At 31.9% G+C, this 18,340-nt stretch overlaps 1 protein-coding gene across 1 annotated transcript in view; it reads left to right on the forward strand.

Moving 5' to 3' along the window:
- Positions 1-1,862, forward strand: part of LOC119666131 — a 4,858-nt gene extending 2,996 nt beyond the window's left edge. The window contains exon 2 of the mRNA XM_038075411.1: positions 1,671-1,862. Coding sequence (XP_037931339.1) covers positions 1,671-1,862 — 192 coding nt within the window. The remainder of the gene's footprint in view (positions 1-1,670) is intronic.
- Positions 1,863-18,340: the final 16,478 nt, after the last annotated feature.

Consider the following 18,340-nt stretch of genomic DNA (forward strand, 5'->3'; position numbering starts at 1 on the left):
ATATTCGAATTTACGAAGTATTCGAAGAAATTCGAATATTCGAATAGTAAACGAAGTCTTCGAAGTTGAAAAAAACTTCGAAGTTTTTGTGAATTTTTGTTCTCGAAGTCTTCGAAGTTTAAATGTAGTGAAAAACTTCGAAGACTTCGAAGACTTCGTAAGCAAAAGGTGAAGTGAGAGCGCACAATGCAAACAAACGTGCATCACACAAATTATTTGAGGGATGAAAGCATTTGCTTCGTTTAAACGGTTTTATGTTTTTTGTTGTTATTCTATGCAGAAAATTAAAAACATGTTTTTTTGTTTTATTTTATTACATAAAATTTATTTAATTATTAAATATGTATTATAATATATATTATTATTAAATATGTTATTATTAAATATTTTTTATATTAAATAAAAAATTCACATTTTAAATAACTTATATTTATTATCTATATTTAAAAAATTATATTTATGAAAATTTTTAATATAATATAAAATACATGAAAATTTGATGAAATTTCTTTTATACAATTGTGCTAATACACTAATTTACATTTTATTTAGATACTTCCTTATAATATTATGTATTTCTTTTCCTAGAATAAGAATTTAAAAATTTTACATAAACAGTAAAAAAACTGTAACTACAACAAAAAAATCAAAATTTTATAATGCAAAAATAAATTTGCGCTTACCTGCGTGATCATCACAGCTCATACAGGTCAAATAATTAGGCATTAATGAGCAAAACTCATTTTTCCATAACTAATTTTCAAGGTTTTAATTTGTGATTTTCTTTTTAAAGGAAAATGAAAATTTTTATAAAATTCCATTACTAATAAAATCCATCAATATCAATATTTTCATATTATTACGTATATATTTTATATTATAATAAAAATTTTCTCAAATATGATTTTTTAAATATAAACAATAAATATTGTTTGCATTTTGCGCTCTCACTTCACCTTTTGCTTACGAAGTCTTCGAAGTCTTCGAAGTTTTTCACTACACTTAAACTTCGAAGACTTCGAGAACAAAAATTCACAAAAACTTCGAAGTTTTTTCCAACTTCGAAGACTTCGTTGAAATGCGAATATTCGAATAATCGAAGAACTTCGAATTTTTAAAAACTTCGAATAATGTGAACAGCACTACTAAAAACCCTTACTATTCATGAAATAATTCAAAAAAGCTGTGCTAACCATTTATCTAAATTGCTGTAGCACACAAATTTGGAATTAAGAAGACTTTCTGCCTTCGGTAAAAATACGTCAAAAACGTACACTTGGAAATTGTATGTAATGTATTGAAATTCTATATGATGTACTGTAATGATTAACATATTATCTCAAATGATTACTTAAGGTGACTCAAACTTCCAAACTTCATTTGTTAAAAGTATTACTAGATATCTATGATATTTGTAATATTAATGAAATAGTAAAAAAAATCTATTTTTTCATAAAATTGATTTAAAAGAGGCTTATGTTACATGCAGTTTGAAAATGGTATTCCAGAGATTGGGAATTTTATTGACAATATCATCATATCACCATGAAATGAAGAAGAACTTTTTGAAAGATTAGAGAAAGTCTTGAAGCAATTACAATAGTGGAATTAAATGCAAACAATCTAAATGCGCATTCCTGCAAAGTCAGATTACATACTTTGGTCGTTAGTTAAGTGCTAAAGAAATATTACAAGATCAGAAAGGAGTCGCAACAGTAAAAGACTTGCCTAAGCCAAAAAATATAAAAGAACTTAAAGCCTTTACAAACAGGGTCAACTTTTATAACAATTTCATTCCAAATGGAATCGAATCAATTAATTGGGGACCGCAGGAAAAAAAGCATTTACAGCATACATTGTGACCGAAAAGTTTCCGGAATAAATTAAATAAAACGCAAAATTCTTAATCTTCATCAATATTTATTTTATCTCCTTCAAAATATGCTCCATTAGAAGCGATACAACAAATGCCAACGTTTCTTCCAATCATCAAAACATTTTTTATAGGCGCTTTCCGGTATGGCTTTGAGTTCCCTCTGCGAATTCTGTTTTACGTCTTCTATGGATTCAAAACGCGTTCCTCTGAGTGGTAATTTGAGGTTGGGAAACAGGAAAAAGTCACACGGTGCAAGATCAGGTGAATACGGTGGCTGTTCGATGGTATTTATTGAATGTTTGGCCTTAAAATCGTTGATAATGTTGAACAAATTGAGGTGAATCGGAACAAGCCGGGCGTTGACACGTCGCATACACAAATTGTCCACCAAAATCAAACGAGCCATCTCACGACCGATGCCTAGCTCTCGTGCTATCTCTCTAACACTCACATGAGGATTTTTGAACACGATTTCCTTTGCCTTTTCAATGTTTTCGTCGGTGGTAGAGGTCGAAGGTCGTCCAGAACGCGGCATGTCTTCGACGGTCGTACGACAGTCCTGAAAGGCTTTGTACCACTCATAAACTTGAGTTTTCGATAAAACTGATTCCCCATAAGCCTTTTGTAGCATTCGCAACGATTCTGCACACGAAATTTCGTTCGAAAAACAAAATTTGATGCAAACTCTTTGTTCAATATTTTTTTCCATTGTTTTTTTCGCAACGCACTACTGAGGTGAACTGGTTTCAACAGCTGCCGTAAACGAACTGTCTGACAGATCGCGCTCATTTTTGGCATAGTAATTAAGGACAGTGCTGCCAAACTACATAAACTTAAAATATCGAAAAATATACAGCGCGCGAATTTTAAATGAGAATTTCCGAAAATCTTTCGGTCACAATGTATACAGCATTTAATCAGTATATTTAGTTCAGATAAAAAACTTCCTGTAATGACCGCATACCGCCTCCAACGTTGGTCTATAGTCTTGATGGCTTACAATTTTGATGTTAAATATCGAGCTACAGGTGATCATGCCAACGCCGACGCATCCTCAAGATTGCCAATTGGGTCAGATCCAGATTTTGATCAGCAAGAATCATGCCATTGCATTACCGAAGAAAAAACACCTATCAACCCCCATTAATTTTGCCAACATGCTAAAAGAGATGAAACACTTTTGTTAAATGATGTTTTCAGTGATAAAAACATGGACGTTATGCCTTACGCAAAACGTAAGTTAGTTTTGACTATTGAAAATGAATTACTTTATTTACAGACAGACGGTAATAAAAAAATTAGCGCGTCAGTATTGTTGGTGAACACAAATTTACAGACAAATAGAAAACCTAGTATCGAGATGTAGCATTTGTAAAGCAAGGTTTAGTCGTTGGCAAAAAGCTACGCGTCAATGGGAAAGAATACAAATAGATATCGCGGGGTCCGTTTTTGGACATATGTTTTTAATATGTGTTGATGCATATTCACCATTTTTCTTTCGTAGTTCAACTAAAGAATACCACCACAACCGATACAATAATGGCATTAAAAGCTATCTTTGCAATTGAAGGTTTACCAGAAACGGTAGTTAGCGACAATGGGCTACAATTGACAGCGCTGCATTTTGTCAGTTTTGTAAGAGCAATGGCATACAATATTTAAGAACACCACCATTTCATCCAGCCTCTAATGGATTGGTGGAACTCTCTGTTCAAACACTCAAAACAACAGTACGTAAGTTGATGGCGGATAAATTATCCTTAAATGATGCAATTAACTAATTCCTGTTGACATGTCGGTTTATGCCGAATTCTGACGCCATCCAGCAGAACTTTTAGATGGAAGAGCAATACGGAGTTTGGTTTCGCAAGTATTACCACAATTAACCACTGCAACACCCAAGAAGAACAGGGCATCAGTAAAGCAATTTCGAATTGATGATTTGGTGTATGTTTCTATGTTGACATAAGGGGACATTTATTCGCGGCAATTCAATTAACTGAAACCAAGATGCGCTGTTGTATAAAACGAATTACCGCTAAATAAATTACCGATGTTAACTTCTCCAAAAGAAGTTCTTTATTATGTGATTTTCGTTTGTGTGACATTAAGTTTCGCAATGTTATACGAAAATACCATCAAAATAAATTAAGTTTAAAAAGATATAGAATTTGATTTTGTTATTGTCTGGAAATACTTGTATAATAGCATGATGCGTTTAAATTTTGTCGCAGAGTTTTCAAGGAATAGTTTCTTGTTAGGAATATGATATCGTGGCTGAATATAAATGGCAATGTTAAAAAACCTATGTTATCTAGTATTTTTTTCGCAATTGTGTTGTATTATTTAACAACTCGCTGCTCATGTATGAACAAAATAGTGTAACCATTTTTTATAACCAATTTTTCCATAAAATTCATATTTTTAGATATGTTATTGTTAGACTTTTTCTGCTTTAAAAATTGATGCCTGTGCACATAATTGTGTATAATTTTTTTTAAAAGAATAACTGTTAATTTTTTATATTAAAACTTTATTGTTGTTTCTTTGGTGAATATAAATTAGAAAACAAAAATCAATTTGAATAAAAATTAAATAAGTTATGCGAAATTTAAGAAAAATTTCTATGAATTTTTTCTGCTATGTGTATATTTTTACGCAAATTTAAAGACGACACCCCGGTAACACTTCTTATTGTAATCACTTTGAATTATTTTACAATAATGAGCAACATAGTTCAAAAAAGACGGTAAAATACCCTTACTGACACAAACAGGTGACAATAATTCGCTTAGTATTTCAATGAATAACACAGCAACACATTTATATATACAACTATCTAAGTGTTAGACTTTTTTTTGTAGCAAATTTAGTAAACAACATACAGTCATGCGGGCAAATGAATTCATAGAACTTAATAAATTCAATCGGGTGATTTCAGCTAATTTTTTCTCTTGTTTAATAATTATTGGAAATACAGCAAAACTTTGTGTGAGTGAATTGTTTATTTTTAATAGATCTATAACTTTTAGACAGACAGTTTTTATGTAAAATTAAATATGTCGGAGATATAAGCAATCGAATATTAATTTTATGGAAAAAATGGTTATTTTCCACTCTTTGTGTCTCTTGGGGCGCCAATTCCACCTATAAAATTGAACTAAAATTTTACACAGATTATTTTTTTAGTAAAATGAACCGATCTGGGGGTATCTTTTTCGAAAAAAAAATTGCCCATGTACCTTAATGGCACCCTAGTGTATATACATAACCTATACATGACCATCTATTATATTTCTGATTACGCTAAGTATTCCAAAGTACTTAGGGCTTCCTATTAAATAGTCATAAATGGCTAATATCTGTAAACGCTTTGTTCTAAGATCTTAATTATTATATTTATCAAGAAAATTCTTTGAGACTTTTTACACCATTTGAAATATTATCTCCTTATGAAATAGTACTATCTCTTATATTTCTGTTTTGTGCATAATTTTTAATGTACATCGTACTTTTAAATCTGATAATTTATTTTTAAAGTGAAAATGACTGTGGAACTAATCGAGTTGAAATTAAGGAACATAATGCCGAATTAGAGCAGGAATGTGATCCTAATACACAACAGAAAGTATATTACCAAGTAGTGATGATGATATTCCTCTTTCAGAGTTGTATTGCTCTAGAGTCCATTAAGAATACAACTGTTGCTTCAAATTTAATTTTGTGTTTTAAATTGATTTGAAAATTTTATGACCAGTTAAGTTTCTTCAAAATCTAGTACGATTTACTGTTCTCTGTTTCTCTATTTCGTCGCTACTTTTTACCAATAAATTATAATAAAAATTTTTAGAATAAATCTGGTCCAGTTATATCGCTGGTTTCAAAATATTTTTAATCTTAAAAAATTGTGCCGTTTCAATTAATTTTTAAATATTCTCAATTAATTTTAAATTTATTGTTTTGAATAAAATAATTGTAAAAATTTTACATCCATCAATTTTTATTTTACCTTCATTTTTTTTTCTCATTTCGCTTTGTAATTATTTTTGGTGGTGTTTTTCAGTTTTGCTCTGAACGCTTATACGAGTGACGTTTATTAGGGCTCTTTTTTGGTTATAACAATTTGTCACTAAAAATGACCAATAGTAAAAAAATCGTACAAGCTGTAAAAAATGTTTTAATATTATTATATTATTTTATAATAATTGTTTACAATTATTTAACTTGACTGTGTCGTTTTCTGGCGTTTTTTTTCTCTAAAATGTGTTAAAACTGTTGTAATTTGCCCGTGAAATGCGCAGTTTTTGACATATGTGACTGAGTAACACAGTTTTGACCAAGGTGATGAGGCACATACATCTGATTTTTTTAATCTAATTTTTTAATTTATATAAAAACAACAACATATTTAAATTTGACGTCACCATAATTTTCTGTATAACATGGTTCGTGTGGTAAAAATAAATTAAGGTAATTAATTAAGGTAAGGTAGGTTACAATTTTTTAGGGATTTTTTACACTGCACTTTGTTAATATATGTATTTATTATTTTTGGTTAAATGTTTTTAAATTTATTTATTAATTTATTAAATATCTTATAAAATTTTCACAATGGTAACACCTAATTTACCTAATTTTTACTACACTAGTCGACATAAGTATTTTGACAAAACCTTTTTGTGACTAGATTTGCTTAGTACCGTCAAATAACGGTGCATAAATGAAGCCGAAAATAAAGAATCTTATTTTATCTCTATGTATGCCAAATTTTATATTGTTTACTGTTATTTTCTTTGTGATGACAAGAATGCATGCAGGCAACGAATTTTGCATAGCATAAGTATTTCGATAAAATGTTTATGTAAATGATTTTCAATTTTGAGCACGTGAAAACCAAAAAACTTTTTTGTATTTATTTTTAATTGATATTAAACTTTGATAAAAAATAAATATTAAATTATAAATTAGTAGAAAACATGACTAAAATGGCTCAATTGGGTTTGGTTATCAGGTCTTCAATGCTAGCAAAGTTTAACGCTGGAACGGCACTCAAACATATAACAATGGAGTTTAAGGCTTGACGTCAAAGTGTGAATTAATCAAATTAATGAGTTTTAAAAGCATAATAACATAATAAACTTAAGGAAATCAAGTGCTAAACGTAAAACAACGTCCACTGAAGACCCAGTCCTTTTAAGGAAATTCCAAAAAAAAGTTTTTCTAAAACCTCAATCCACTGCAGATAAATAGAATTTGGCGGCCAAGACTCCAATTAGTGTCCGCACTGTCCGACAACATTTAACAGAAGGAGGTTTTAAGAAATTTATAAACTAAAGACGTGCCGTACATATTAATGGCAAACAAGGTTAAAAGACTGACTTTCTTTTGCACAAGCCAAAAGAGTTTTGGAGAAGTGTTCTATGGACAGATGAAAGCTCTTTTGATTATTACTCATCAAAAATACATTTTTTGTAAGACTCCCATAGGTGCAAAAGCAAATATGACGTCCCGTTTTTCAAAAAGTGAACCATGGTGGAGGCTCGGTCATGTTCTGGGGATGTGTTGCATATAAGGGGCTTGGTAACTTGGTTCGTATCGCCGGCACAATGAACTAAGGTCAATATATGACTACTCTAAACGATTATGCGTTTCCTTCCGGAGACAGACTTATTGGAGAATTACTTTTCCTGCAACATGATAATGCTCCTTGCCACAAAGCCCGGTTGATAAGTAATTTTTTGAAGGATATTGGTGTTACCACTTTGAATTGGCCACGTCAAAATCCAGATTTAAATATAAAAGAAAACGTCTGGTCTCTTTTAAAACGAAAGAGAACAGTTTCGTTATATAAAACCAGACAGGAGACAATTTCTGAGGTCACTTCCCTTTAGAAAGACATGTCTACAGATTCTTCAAAATTTAGTTGATTCAGTACCGAGGCGCCAGCAAAAAGTTATTGAAGCCAAAGGAGGTTATACGTTTTTCTTCTTACTTTCTTTACTTTTGTTATGTTTAAGCTTTGTTATCTTAGTATTATATACTTGTCAAAATACTTATGCCAACATATGAAATTACTAATTAATTTATATCTTCTTAAGTTTTTATGAAAAAATATTTGTTTGTTCGTTTTTATGTTAGTATTAGTTATAAATAAAAATAAAAAAACAAACTAGGTTTCTTTATGAAGCCATTTCAAAGTTAATCTCAAAAATTGCACGATTTCTATTTTGTCAAAATACTTATGCCGACTAGTGTAATTCACCCTACTCGAAATTTTGGTAAATACCAACATTCACTACCACACCGACATAATTTACTATTACCCTCAATTTACCATCAATTTACTCGAACTAGCACACGGTCTTAATATTATGCATGCTTTTTATATATGAGCATTTTAAAATAAAACCCAAAAAATAATTAAATTTGTGCGTTTTAAAATAAAAAGAAGAATTTTAAGAGTTATTTCTGCGTGAAAAATAAAAGGCATATAAAATAATTATTTTTGAGGAATATAATATAAAGAATATTTAATTATTTATTTTTTTGAGTTTTATTTTAAAATGCGAATGATAATAGTTAAAAGGTGATTTTTATTTTTTTTTGTGATAACTGTTACTAAATACTCGTAGTAAAAGTCAGTAAATGTGAACATGCCTGTAACATACACATTTTGGGTATTCAACTGAATCATAAACTTTAGTACACTAGAGGTTGTCGTGCTATAAATTCATTTACCTGTTTAAATTCAGAAATTAATCACCAAAAACTAATATTTCTGCAGTCAAATATTCGAACAACAATATTATCCGTTAATCTGGTTTTTTTTTAAAGAAAAACCAGACTTAACGTAATCGTTAACAGGGTGATCACCATCCAAGCTATTTAAAGTTTATTAAGTTTTTTGAAGAATCGTTACACTTTGATCAACTTCAGCTATAATGATTCGTGATAACATCAATGAACTACAGTCATACTATTTGTTGGGTACCGGTGCTGAAACGACTCTTTAGGATCTTAAATTAACTTTTTTATTGCATTTAAGCACGAAAACAGCCGACCATTGCCAAAGCGTGTGCTTGTTCAAAAACGGTTAACAAAGAAGAACAAACTTGAAAACCTTGTTTATATTTATTGCTCTGATTTGCTTCTTAAATGTAAAAAAATGATTCATTTTTTAGACAAATTATTACTTTAGTCGAGATGCAACAAAACACGTTAACTGACTTTAATAATTACCTGTCAGTATGAGATTGGAATTATTCTACTGTCAGAAAGATAGTTAAAAATATTGAACAGAAATTAAAAAAAGTGATTCAATAAAATATTTATACACTATAGGAAGAACTTATTTCAATTTCGCAACAAAAAAAAAATAAATTATTTTTCAAACAAGTTCTACTTTCATTATTCCTTCAATTTTACTAATAATATATTTTTCTATAACTTTTTTTAATGGCGAAAATTAATATTCATTTATTTTATGTTATTGACTACAATTAAAGATAATTTTACATTTTAATAATATACAGGGTTAGGCGATTGAAATGTTACCTGTTCAAGCGACCATATCTAAGAACGGTCGGGTCTACAGGATCCACTTGTCGCCAGCGACGACCAAGTGCCATTCAACACCTTCCAAAAGGACTTCGAAAAAAGATCACAGGGGATTAGAACAATAACCATATCTGTTTTGTGTGAAATTATTTTTATTGATTTAAATTACAAATTTTTGTGGATGTTGCTACCTTTCGCTTTGACTATGCCTTGACTAATTAAAAAATTAGTTGAATGGTTCGCGAATGTGAGCTTCCGGTATTTCGACCCATTTCTGAACGATGGTTTTCTTCAGCGCAAAATAGCTCAGATAGAATAATCCATCGGATTTGCATTTGGTGAATTCGAAAGCCATTTTGTGAAATGAAGTGTGGAGCATGATTTTTAAACATTTTTGGTTCACACCATCTTTATGAGACGGTGCCGAGTCTGTTTGGAACGTTCATGTTTTTGTGCTCACTGTAAAGCAACTTCCAGAACATTTTCTCGGTAATAAGTCGCATTGACTTATATACGAAGCTCGATGAAAACGATTGGAAATGGAAAATCATTTCGGGTGGCCATTCATAGTCTCAAATTGTGGGAATAAACACGATCATTTTGAGAGTTAATGAACTACTCAATGGGCAACACAATATTTGGAAATTCACTACGTTCGTAAAATCGTAACAACTCCTTTGGTTTTTCAAGTCTAATTTTTTGTTGCTTTGGTGCCTTTTGGAATTTGTAAGTCTTTACTTTGAGCTCAAATTGGAATATGAGTCGGATGTCTCGCTGGGATATTTTAAGTGCTTTGACCCTTTGATTACCACTTCGACGTGGATTTCGTTTAAGTGGAGCCTTCATTTTTCGAACCATTTCAAGTGATGTTACTGGTTTTCTTCATACACCACCATAGCATTTGGTCACATTGCCTGTACTATTATGACGATTTATGGTACGATACACAAATTTTTTTTTTCGCTTTGAGGTGTTTGATTGCGGTATAACACAATCACACTATTACGTTCCGTTTCGAATAAAACTTAAACGCAAATACTTGTAGCTTGTAAACCTGTCATTCGTGAAAATTTCACGTAACATTTTAATTGTCTAACCCTGTAGTTAAAATGTAACTAGATTGTTTAGTATAGTTCAGCGCATAAATTAAAACTATTTTAATATTACTAAACTTAAAATAATATAAAATTGCAGGAATCGGAGGTGTTGCAAAAGTTAGTGTCGCCATTAACTATAACTGGACGTAGGAAAACTGTAGATGACCTACTGATGGAACTTACATCTTCTCTAAACAAAGCAAGTAAGTTGAAATAAAAACAAAAAAAAACAGTTTATGTGGAATCAAATATTTTGAATTAAATATTCTAACAGAAGAAACACGAGAGTGACGCATCTTTATGGTGAAAAGAAACTATTTAAAAGTTTGACGGATTCGAATAGCAAAGAATGGACAAACAAAAAATTTTTTTCTTACTTATTGAAATTTGGCTGTCATTAGTACTCATTATCAGTGGTCTTAAGAAATAATTGAATTTTTTAAATAGTTTATAGTCCGTATATAATTTATTTAAACTGCAAGTGCCATGCTTAGAAAATTTTTAACTTATTACTTGCTTACAAGTCAATAGTTATTCAATCATAAATATTGTTACGAATTTGCGTTTTATAATTTTGTCTTTATTCTCGTTCGTATCTCTGGATTGTCAATAACTCAAGAAATGTTAAAAAATAACTGCTTCAGTTTATATGTTAACAACTTCGCACACTTTATTATGCATCCACGCTATTACCTCATGTACAAAATAACTCCAAACCGAAATTCCAAAACTAAACTTTTACTAAAAGAAAATATCTGATGTTAGTTTTTCTTAATGCTATCAGTTGTGCTCTGTTGCTATGATTTTATATTTCCCAAGCCAAATTCATCACAATATTCTAAACTTTTACTAATTTTGTTGTATAAGGAAATTTCAAAATTTCCTGCATTCCGAACATGGCTTTTAGTTAATTATATCCATTTTAATTTTAGCTTAATTATTTATTTTCATATAAAATATAACTTAATTGCATTATATGCATATAGCATCAACATTTATATATCTCAGCAATCATATTTCACAAATTGAATTTGAAAAATGTTGACGTTAGAAAATTAAGTTATAGGAAATGGAGTTAGAGATACGTTTCTAGTTCAAGATTGTAAAATAACTCTTCTGATAAATTCTTAAAAAGATAATAAAAGAGAAACTTATTTAATATATATAGTGCTGTGTTTTTTTATTCAGTTTAATAGAAAACTATCTGAGTTAATAAAAACCACAAAACCCGCTATATGCTCATATAGTTTTGTATTTTAATTTTATTTTTAAATAATTTAAGAAATGTTTTCAACAACAAATTAATAATAATTTTCAATATACATATAGTTTGTATTTTAATTTTATTTTCAACAATCCAAGAAAATGTTTTCTTAAACCAAATCTAAACTAGTGAACAATTTAACTGAGAGCATATAGTTTCATAATTTTAATTTTATACAATTCCGAACATTAAAGCAAGGCTCAAAGTTTCTTAAAGCTAACTTTACATGTGCTTTACACTTATTCAGCGGTCGTGAGAGCGAGAAGCTGCGAGATCTCTCCCGCAATATCGCTGTAGAAATCACATGTAAGATCGCTTTAAAGTTCTTGGTACCCGCTTAGAAATTAATGTAAATATGTCAATATGTGACTATATGCAAGATTTACTCTTTGCGAAAACATAATATTTGACAAATTGCAACAGTGATGCCAATATCTCTGTACTGTTTAGAAACAACTAAATTTATTTTAATAATATAATAATGTTCAGAGTATGTATAAGAGTACATAATATAATAAGTGTATAATGTAATATAATGATAAACTTTGATTTGGACTTACAATCTTTCGTTCTTCATCTATTTTGCCTAAAACGCTTTGTCTTATCATTAAATATTCTCTATTTCTTCGATAAATAACTCCATCATGCTCTTCTATCAAAAATGACTTTGCTTCTTTTCATTTTTCTATAACTATTTCAGGACACCAAACTGAAAGTAGTGTGTGCTTGAACATGACTTCTTCACTTGGAAATTTGACTACCTTCTTGTTAAAATTTTTAGATATTTTCTTTATATTTTGCTCAACTTAAATCTTATACTTTTCATTATACACAACTTTTGGTTCAAGATTTGTATTTATAGTTGGTAATATTGTACTGACGCGACCTCAATAATTGTAAAGGACTAGGTAAATTACCGTTTGGAAATATTTTGTAATGCAATAACGCTGTGAATTAATCTAAATTTGTTTCCTTAAATTTGTTTCAATAATTTGAGCGAAATGCTCAGCCATACGATTAGATTGCGGAAAATGAGGGCTCGATATTATGTGTTCAATAGACCATTCATTACAAAACTGATTAAATTCTTTTGAATTATAGGAAGTCGGTTTTGTTTGCTGTTGCAATTTTTGTGTTTAGCACAAATTTCACAATTGGAAAGTAAATTACATATACCGTGATTAATATTTGGCCAATAAACATAGCTTTTTGCTATATTCAGACAACGCTGAATTTCCATGTGATCTTCATGTAGACTATTCAATATTTTGTGACGTAGTTGGGTTGGTATAACAATATGATTATTTTTTAACAAAAATTGATTTATAAAAGACAAATCATCTTTGATGTTATAATATGGCATAGCTAGTGCATCAACTGATTTTTTATTTGAGGGCTGACCATTTCTTATATACGAAATCACTTTTTGCAGTGATTCATCATTAACTAAGTTGTGTTGATTTCACTAAGTAGACTATCAGATAAAGTTATTTCTTTCACTAATAAATCACAATGTAGTGCTCAATTTAATTTAGAGCGTTTTCAATAAGTAGTACTCTAGAAGATGTTTTCCAGGTTTATATTGATAATTTGGGTCATAACACTGTAGACGTAGCATAAATCTTTGTAATCTGGCATTAATGTTGTATTACGGCTTTGTAAACAATGAGACAAATGGTTTGTGATCGGTCTCAACTGAAACTTTTAAACCATAAAGTTATTTGTTGACAACCCTGTGAAGAATGATAACACCTGACGTTTGAAGGAATGTGAACTAGTTTTGATTAAGATTATAAGAATTACTAATATGTAAGGCCGCACCCAAATGTGTTAAGAGTGAGGACACGCATCATCACTCCCTATGTATGAAGCCCCGTGAAGATCCCCCGAAATGTTTAAACTGCGACGGTGATCATCCGGCAAATTATAGAGGATGCTTGTGTGCTTCGAAAAACATTCCAAAAAGGAAAGATAACACTGTGATACCACCTAATCCCACAATAAAGCCATCAATGACGCATGCGGATGTTGCAGAATCAAGAAACTCCTCCAAACAACTCCCCACCATACCACATCCACTACCTGCATAATTAGAAAAGTTAATGAACAACTTCTAGGTACAGCTGAACTCGATTATGAAGAATATAGTGCAGGCCATCCCACAAAGCCTATTGCCAACTTTAACGTCACAATGAACACACCATTACATTACTTGAAACTTGTGACCTGAAATGCAAATTTCATAACAAACACGAAACAGGAGGTTACACAATTTCTTCATGATTTCGAAATAGACATTATGGTTCTGCAAGAGGCTTTCTTTAAACCATCAATGCAGATAAAAATCATTTACAGAACAGACAGGGTCTTAAGAAGAGAAGAGAGCACTGCTATCCTTATTAGAAGAAATATCAAACACAACCTCAGAATTAATAATCTACAAGCGCAAGAAACTACTTTAGTGGAGGTAAAATTATAGACCGTTAAACGTGAAAACCTATCTGGGGGACCTAGAAACACTGATCAGTAACAACTTGCCCACATTTCTTGCTGGAGACTTGAATGGTTATCACAGAAACTGGGGTGATAAAAGTACGAATAGGGCGGAAAGGGAAATTATCTAGTTTGTTAATGACTATATAGTACAACTCCATACGCCTAACGAACCAACTCACTACGGCAGCGGAGCAGGCCATAGACCTTGGCATGTCCAACCTAGATTATACTGTGCTTATGGAAATTTTGGATGAACTGAACTCCGATCACAAACCGGTTCTTTTCATTCTTGAAAACTGCACAATGAATATTATTATACCTATTTTCTCTACCACCGATTAGAATGCGTTCAAAAACTTAGTAGACACCAGCTGCATCAATAACAATCCAGAAACCTTAAAGGAATTGGATAACTATACAGAACCTGACTCATCTATTAAAACAGGCCTCAGAGATAGAAAACCATGCAATTATTTTAACTTACCGCAGCATATTAAAAACATAATTAGAAATCGAAATAGAATCCGGAAATTTGCTCAAATAACGGGTGACCCGGAGAGTAGAAAAGAGGCTAATCGTCTTTCAAATGAAATCAGGAAAAAAATCTATGCATTTAAAAACGTGAATTGGGGTAAATTTCTGATGGGTCTTGAAACAGGGAATAAAGCTTTCTGAGCTATGAATAAGTACTTCAAGCTGAAGTATAAACCAGTAATACCCACCATCCATGAAGTGACAGGCTTGGTATATATAGATTTAGAAAAAACCAAGGCCTTCGCGGACACCCCTCAACTTCAATTTCAGCCCAATGAAGACTCAGAGAAAGAAGAACGCATCTTCGAGGAGGCAAATAATATTCTGGATCAAGAACCAAACGATAGCATTGCACCATGCACTAACAAAGAAATCTCCCAAATTATAGAGAGATTAAAGATAACAACAGATGTCTACGTAACCTGCCGGAGAATGCAATCCAACTTATAACTAACATAATTAATTGCATGCTCAAGCTAGGTGAATTTCTAAGCCCTGGAAGCTGGTCACAGTCATTTTCAAACCCCAAACCGGACAAGAACGCACAATTCCCGCAGAACTGGCGCCCCATAAGCCTGCCAAGGAAAGATAGCCGAAAGGGTAATTATTGGCAGATTAAATGCTGTAGTATCTTCACGCAATATACTCCCTGACTAGCAATTTGACTTTAAGAGTGACCGGTCTGAATGATCCAAAAGCCCTAAGTAGAAAAGAGTCAACTGGAATGATCATTTTTAATATTTCTAAAGCTTTTGGAAAGGTCTGGCATGATGGCCTGTTAGTAAAAATGTCTCATCTAGTTGTTCCAGGCAGACTAACTAAGATCATCGGCAGCTTCCTACGTGGGAGGTCCTTTCGCACGAAAATCAATAGTGCTCTCTCGTCAGTCCGATGTATAAAAGCTGGGGTTCCTCCGGGGTACACCACTTTCCGCCATTCTCTACAACATTTATACATCTGTTATTCCAATTTAAGGTCCCTCGACTCTGGTGTTATATGATGTGCTCTCAACATAGCGAACACACTTCTAGAGCATATAAACCTCATTCTGGAGTATTTCCAGAAATGAAAAATAAAAATCAATAATGAAAAAGCTAATGCTGTTTATTACACGTAAGTAGAAACAGAATCCGTCGAGAGTGAGAGTGGGAGATATGGTAATAAACTGGGAGGATAGCGTTAAATATCTCGGCATCACGTTGGACAAACGATTCACATGGCTTAAACATGTTCAACTGAAAAGAATTAACTGTGCCAAAATTCTTCATCACCTCCAACTGCTATTTAGAAATGAAAATCTCAATGCTAAGAACAGTAAGCTGATATATAACAAAATAATTCGTCCGTCACTTCTATATGGATGTGTAGCGTTTAGCAAAGCTTCAAACACTACTATTCGCCAGCTAGAAATTGCACAAAGCCAGGCTCTGATAAGATTTTTCAAGGTATCACAGTTCTTTTGAACGAATCATATTCTCAGGGACCTCAAGATTAATCCGATCAAAAAATATATAAAGGATATAGCCCTGAAACTACTTACGAAAACTGACAGTCTTACCAACACCGCGTTATCAAATCTCAGAATGGTTACAGACTCCTCGGGGAGGTATGCAGATCTGAGGTTAATTATTGCTTAATCTGAAGTGATAAACAATATTAGGTGTACCGGTATGAAATGAGCGTTTTTTGGTGAAAATAAAACACTAATTATTAATAGGAAAGTAAAAAACATTTTATTCAAAGTATTGGCACACATTTCTACACATTTTGACCACCTTTCTGGCAATTTGTGGATACCACGCCAAAAAATTGTTCGTCTTATAAAGCAAACCAACCAGACACTCAATTTTCGACCTCCTCGTAGGAATCAAAGTGCTGCTCAGCCAATGCGTGTCCTATCGATGAAAACAAATGGTAGTCGGAAAGAGCTAAGTCTGGTGAATACGGCGGGTGGGGTAGCAGCTCCCAGCCAAGTGTTTTGATTGTATCCTGAACCCGTTTTGCTTTGTGTGCAGGTGCATTGTCATGGAGCAGAATTACTTGCCGTGTCTTCTGGCCCATTCTGGTCGTTTCTCGATCAATGCATGGTTCAAATTTATCATTTGTTGTTCATAGTGACCAGCATTGACGGTTTCACCAGGTTTTAGGAGCTCGTGGTACACCACACCTTTCTGGCCCCACCGAACACACAGCATTGTCTTGCCGAATCGATCTGGTTTTGCAGTCGATGTTGATGGTTGTCCCGGATTAACACATGATTTTTTCCGTTAAGGATTCTTAAAATAAATCCATTTTTCATCGCCAGTAACAATCCGATGCAAAACCGATACTGACGGCTCTATCGTGTCTTTAAAGCAAAATTTCACGTGTTTTTTCGGTTTTCCATCTGTCTTTCATTCAATTCATGTGGCACCCATTTTCCACACTATTGGATCTTTCCCTTAGCTTTTAAACGGTCAGAAATTGTTTGTTGTGCAACAGTTAACATTTCTGCCATTTGCTTTTGACCCAAAGTGTCATCTCCATCCAATATCGTTTGCAATTCGGCATCTTCAAACTTTTTTGGCGGTCTTCTGGACTTGATGTATACTAAATATATTTCACACATGTCATAGCAAACAAACAAAAAGAAATAAAGGCTCGTTCACAACAAATGTTCCCTGGCGGAACATTTGTATCTTTACGCTCACTTCATATCGGTACATCCAGTTAAAGCATAAAGAGGGGTTTTGAAGACACCTTAAGTCAATAAAGAGTAAAAGTGCTCAATTGCACTGGCAATTAAAAAAAAAAAAAGCTTCAACATAATTAATATGTCCAGTTGTTGTAACGTAAAAGTTTTAAATCTTGATTTTTTATGTGGTTTCATATTTCAATGTTATTTTTACGTAGAATTCGACTTCTATTATAAATTTTCAATTTCGTTTTCCTAGATCTTCCTTTGTTTTTTAAATTTTGCATTCAATTTGTTTCTCTTAACTCTTAATTTTTCAGAAATAATTTCTTAAAGTACGTACTCTTTTGGAACCTTCAATATAAGGATTCTTTTTAATGTATTCTTTTGCGCTTTTTCTAACTTATATTAAATACCACGTGTTGTACCTTGTTAAATAAAACATCATGTGGTCTTAATTTAGTACCAGTGAGTTGTTTATAAAGTTTTTAGTTTCTTTGTTCACACCAGAGAACTACAATGAGTACTCAACACTCGAATCATACTCGAATCATTGCCTATGTTTCATTTATATGCATTCTGATCCTATTTTTCGTTGATTTGACTTCACCTGATTCATACAAACTGCTAACAGTACTTATAATGTTTATACTCTGCTCAGATGATACTCATAAACATTCGATACGAAAATGATGCAAATGATTTATGAATCATTTATGAGTATTACGTCATATTCGTGAAAAATTTGTTTATTGCGCCTATATTCGTTTATTACGAAAAACTCTGTTACAAATAAGTAACCATATAAAAACTAATATGATTTTAAGTATTTATTATATAAA

This window comes from Teleopsis dalmanni, chromosome 1, assembly GCF_002237135.1.
Source record: "Teleopsis dalmanni isolate 2A chromosome 1, ASM223713v2, whole genome shotgun sequence".
NCBI classification, from domain to species: Eukaryota; Metazoa; Arthropoda; class Insecta; order Diptera; family Diopsidae; genus Teleopsis; species Teleopsis dalmanni.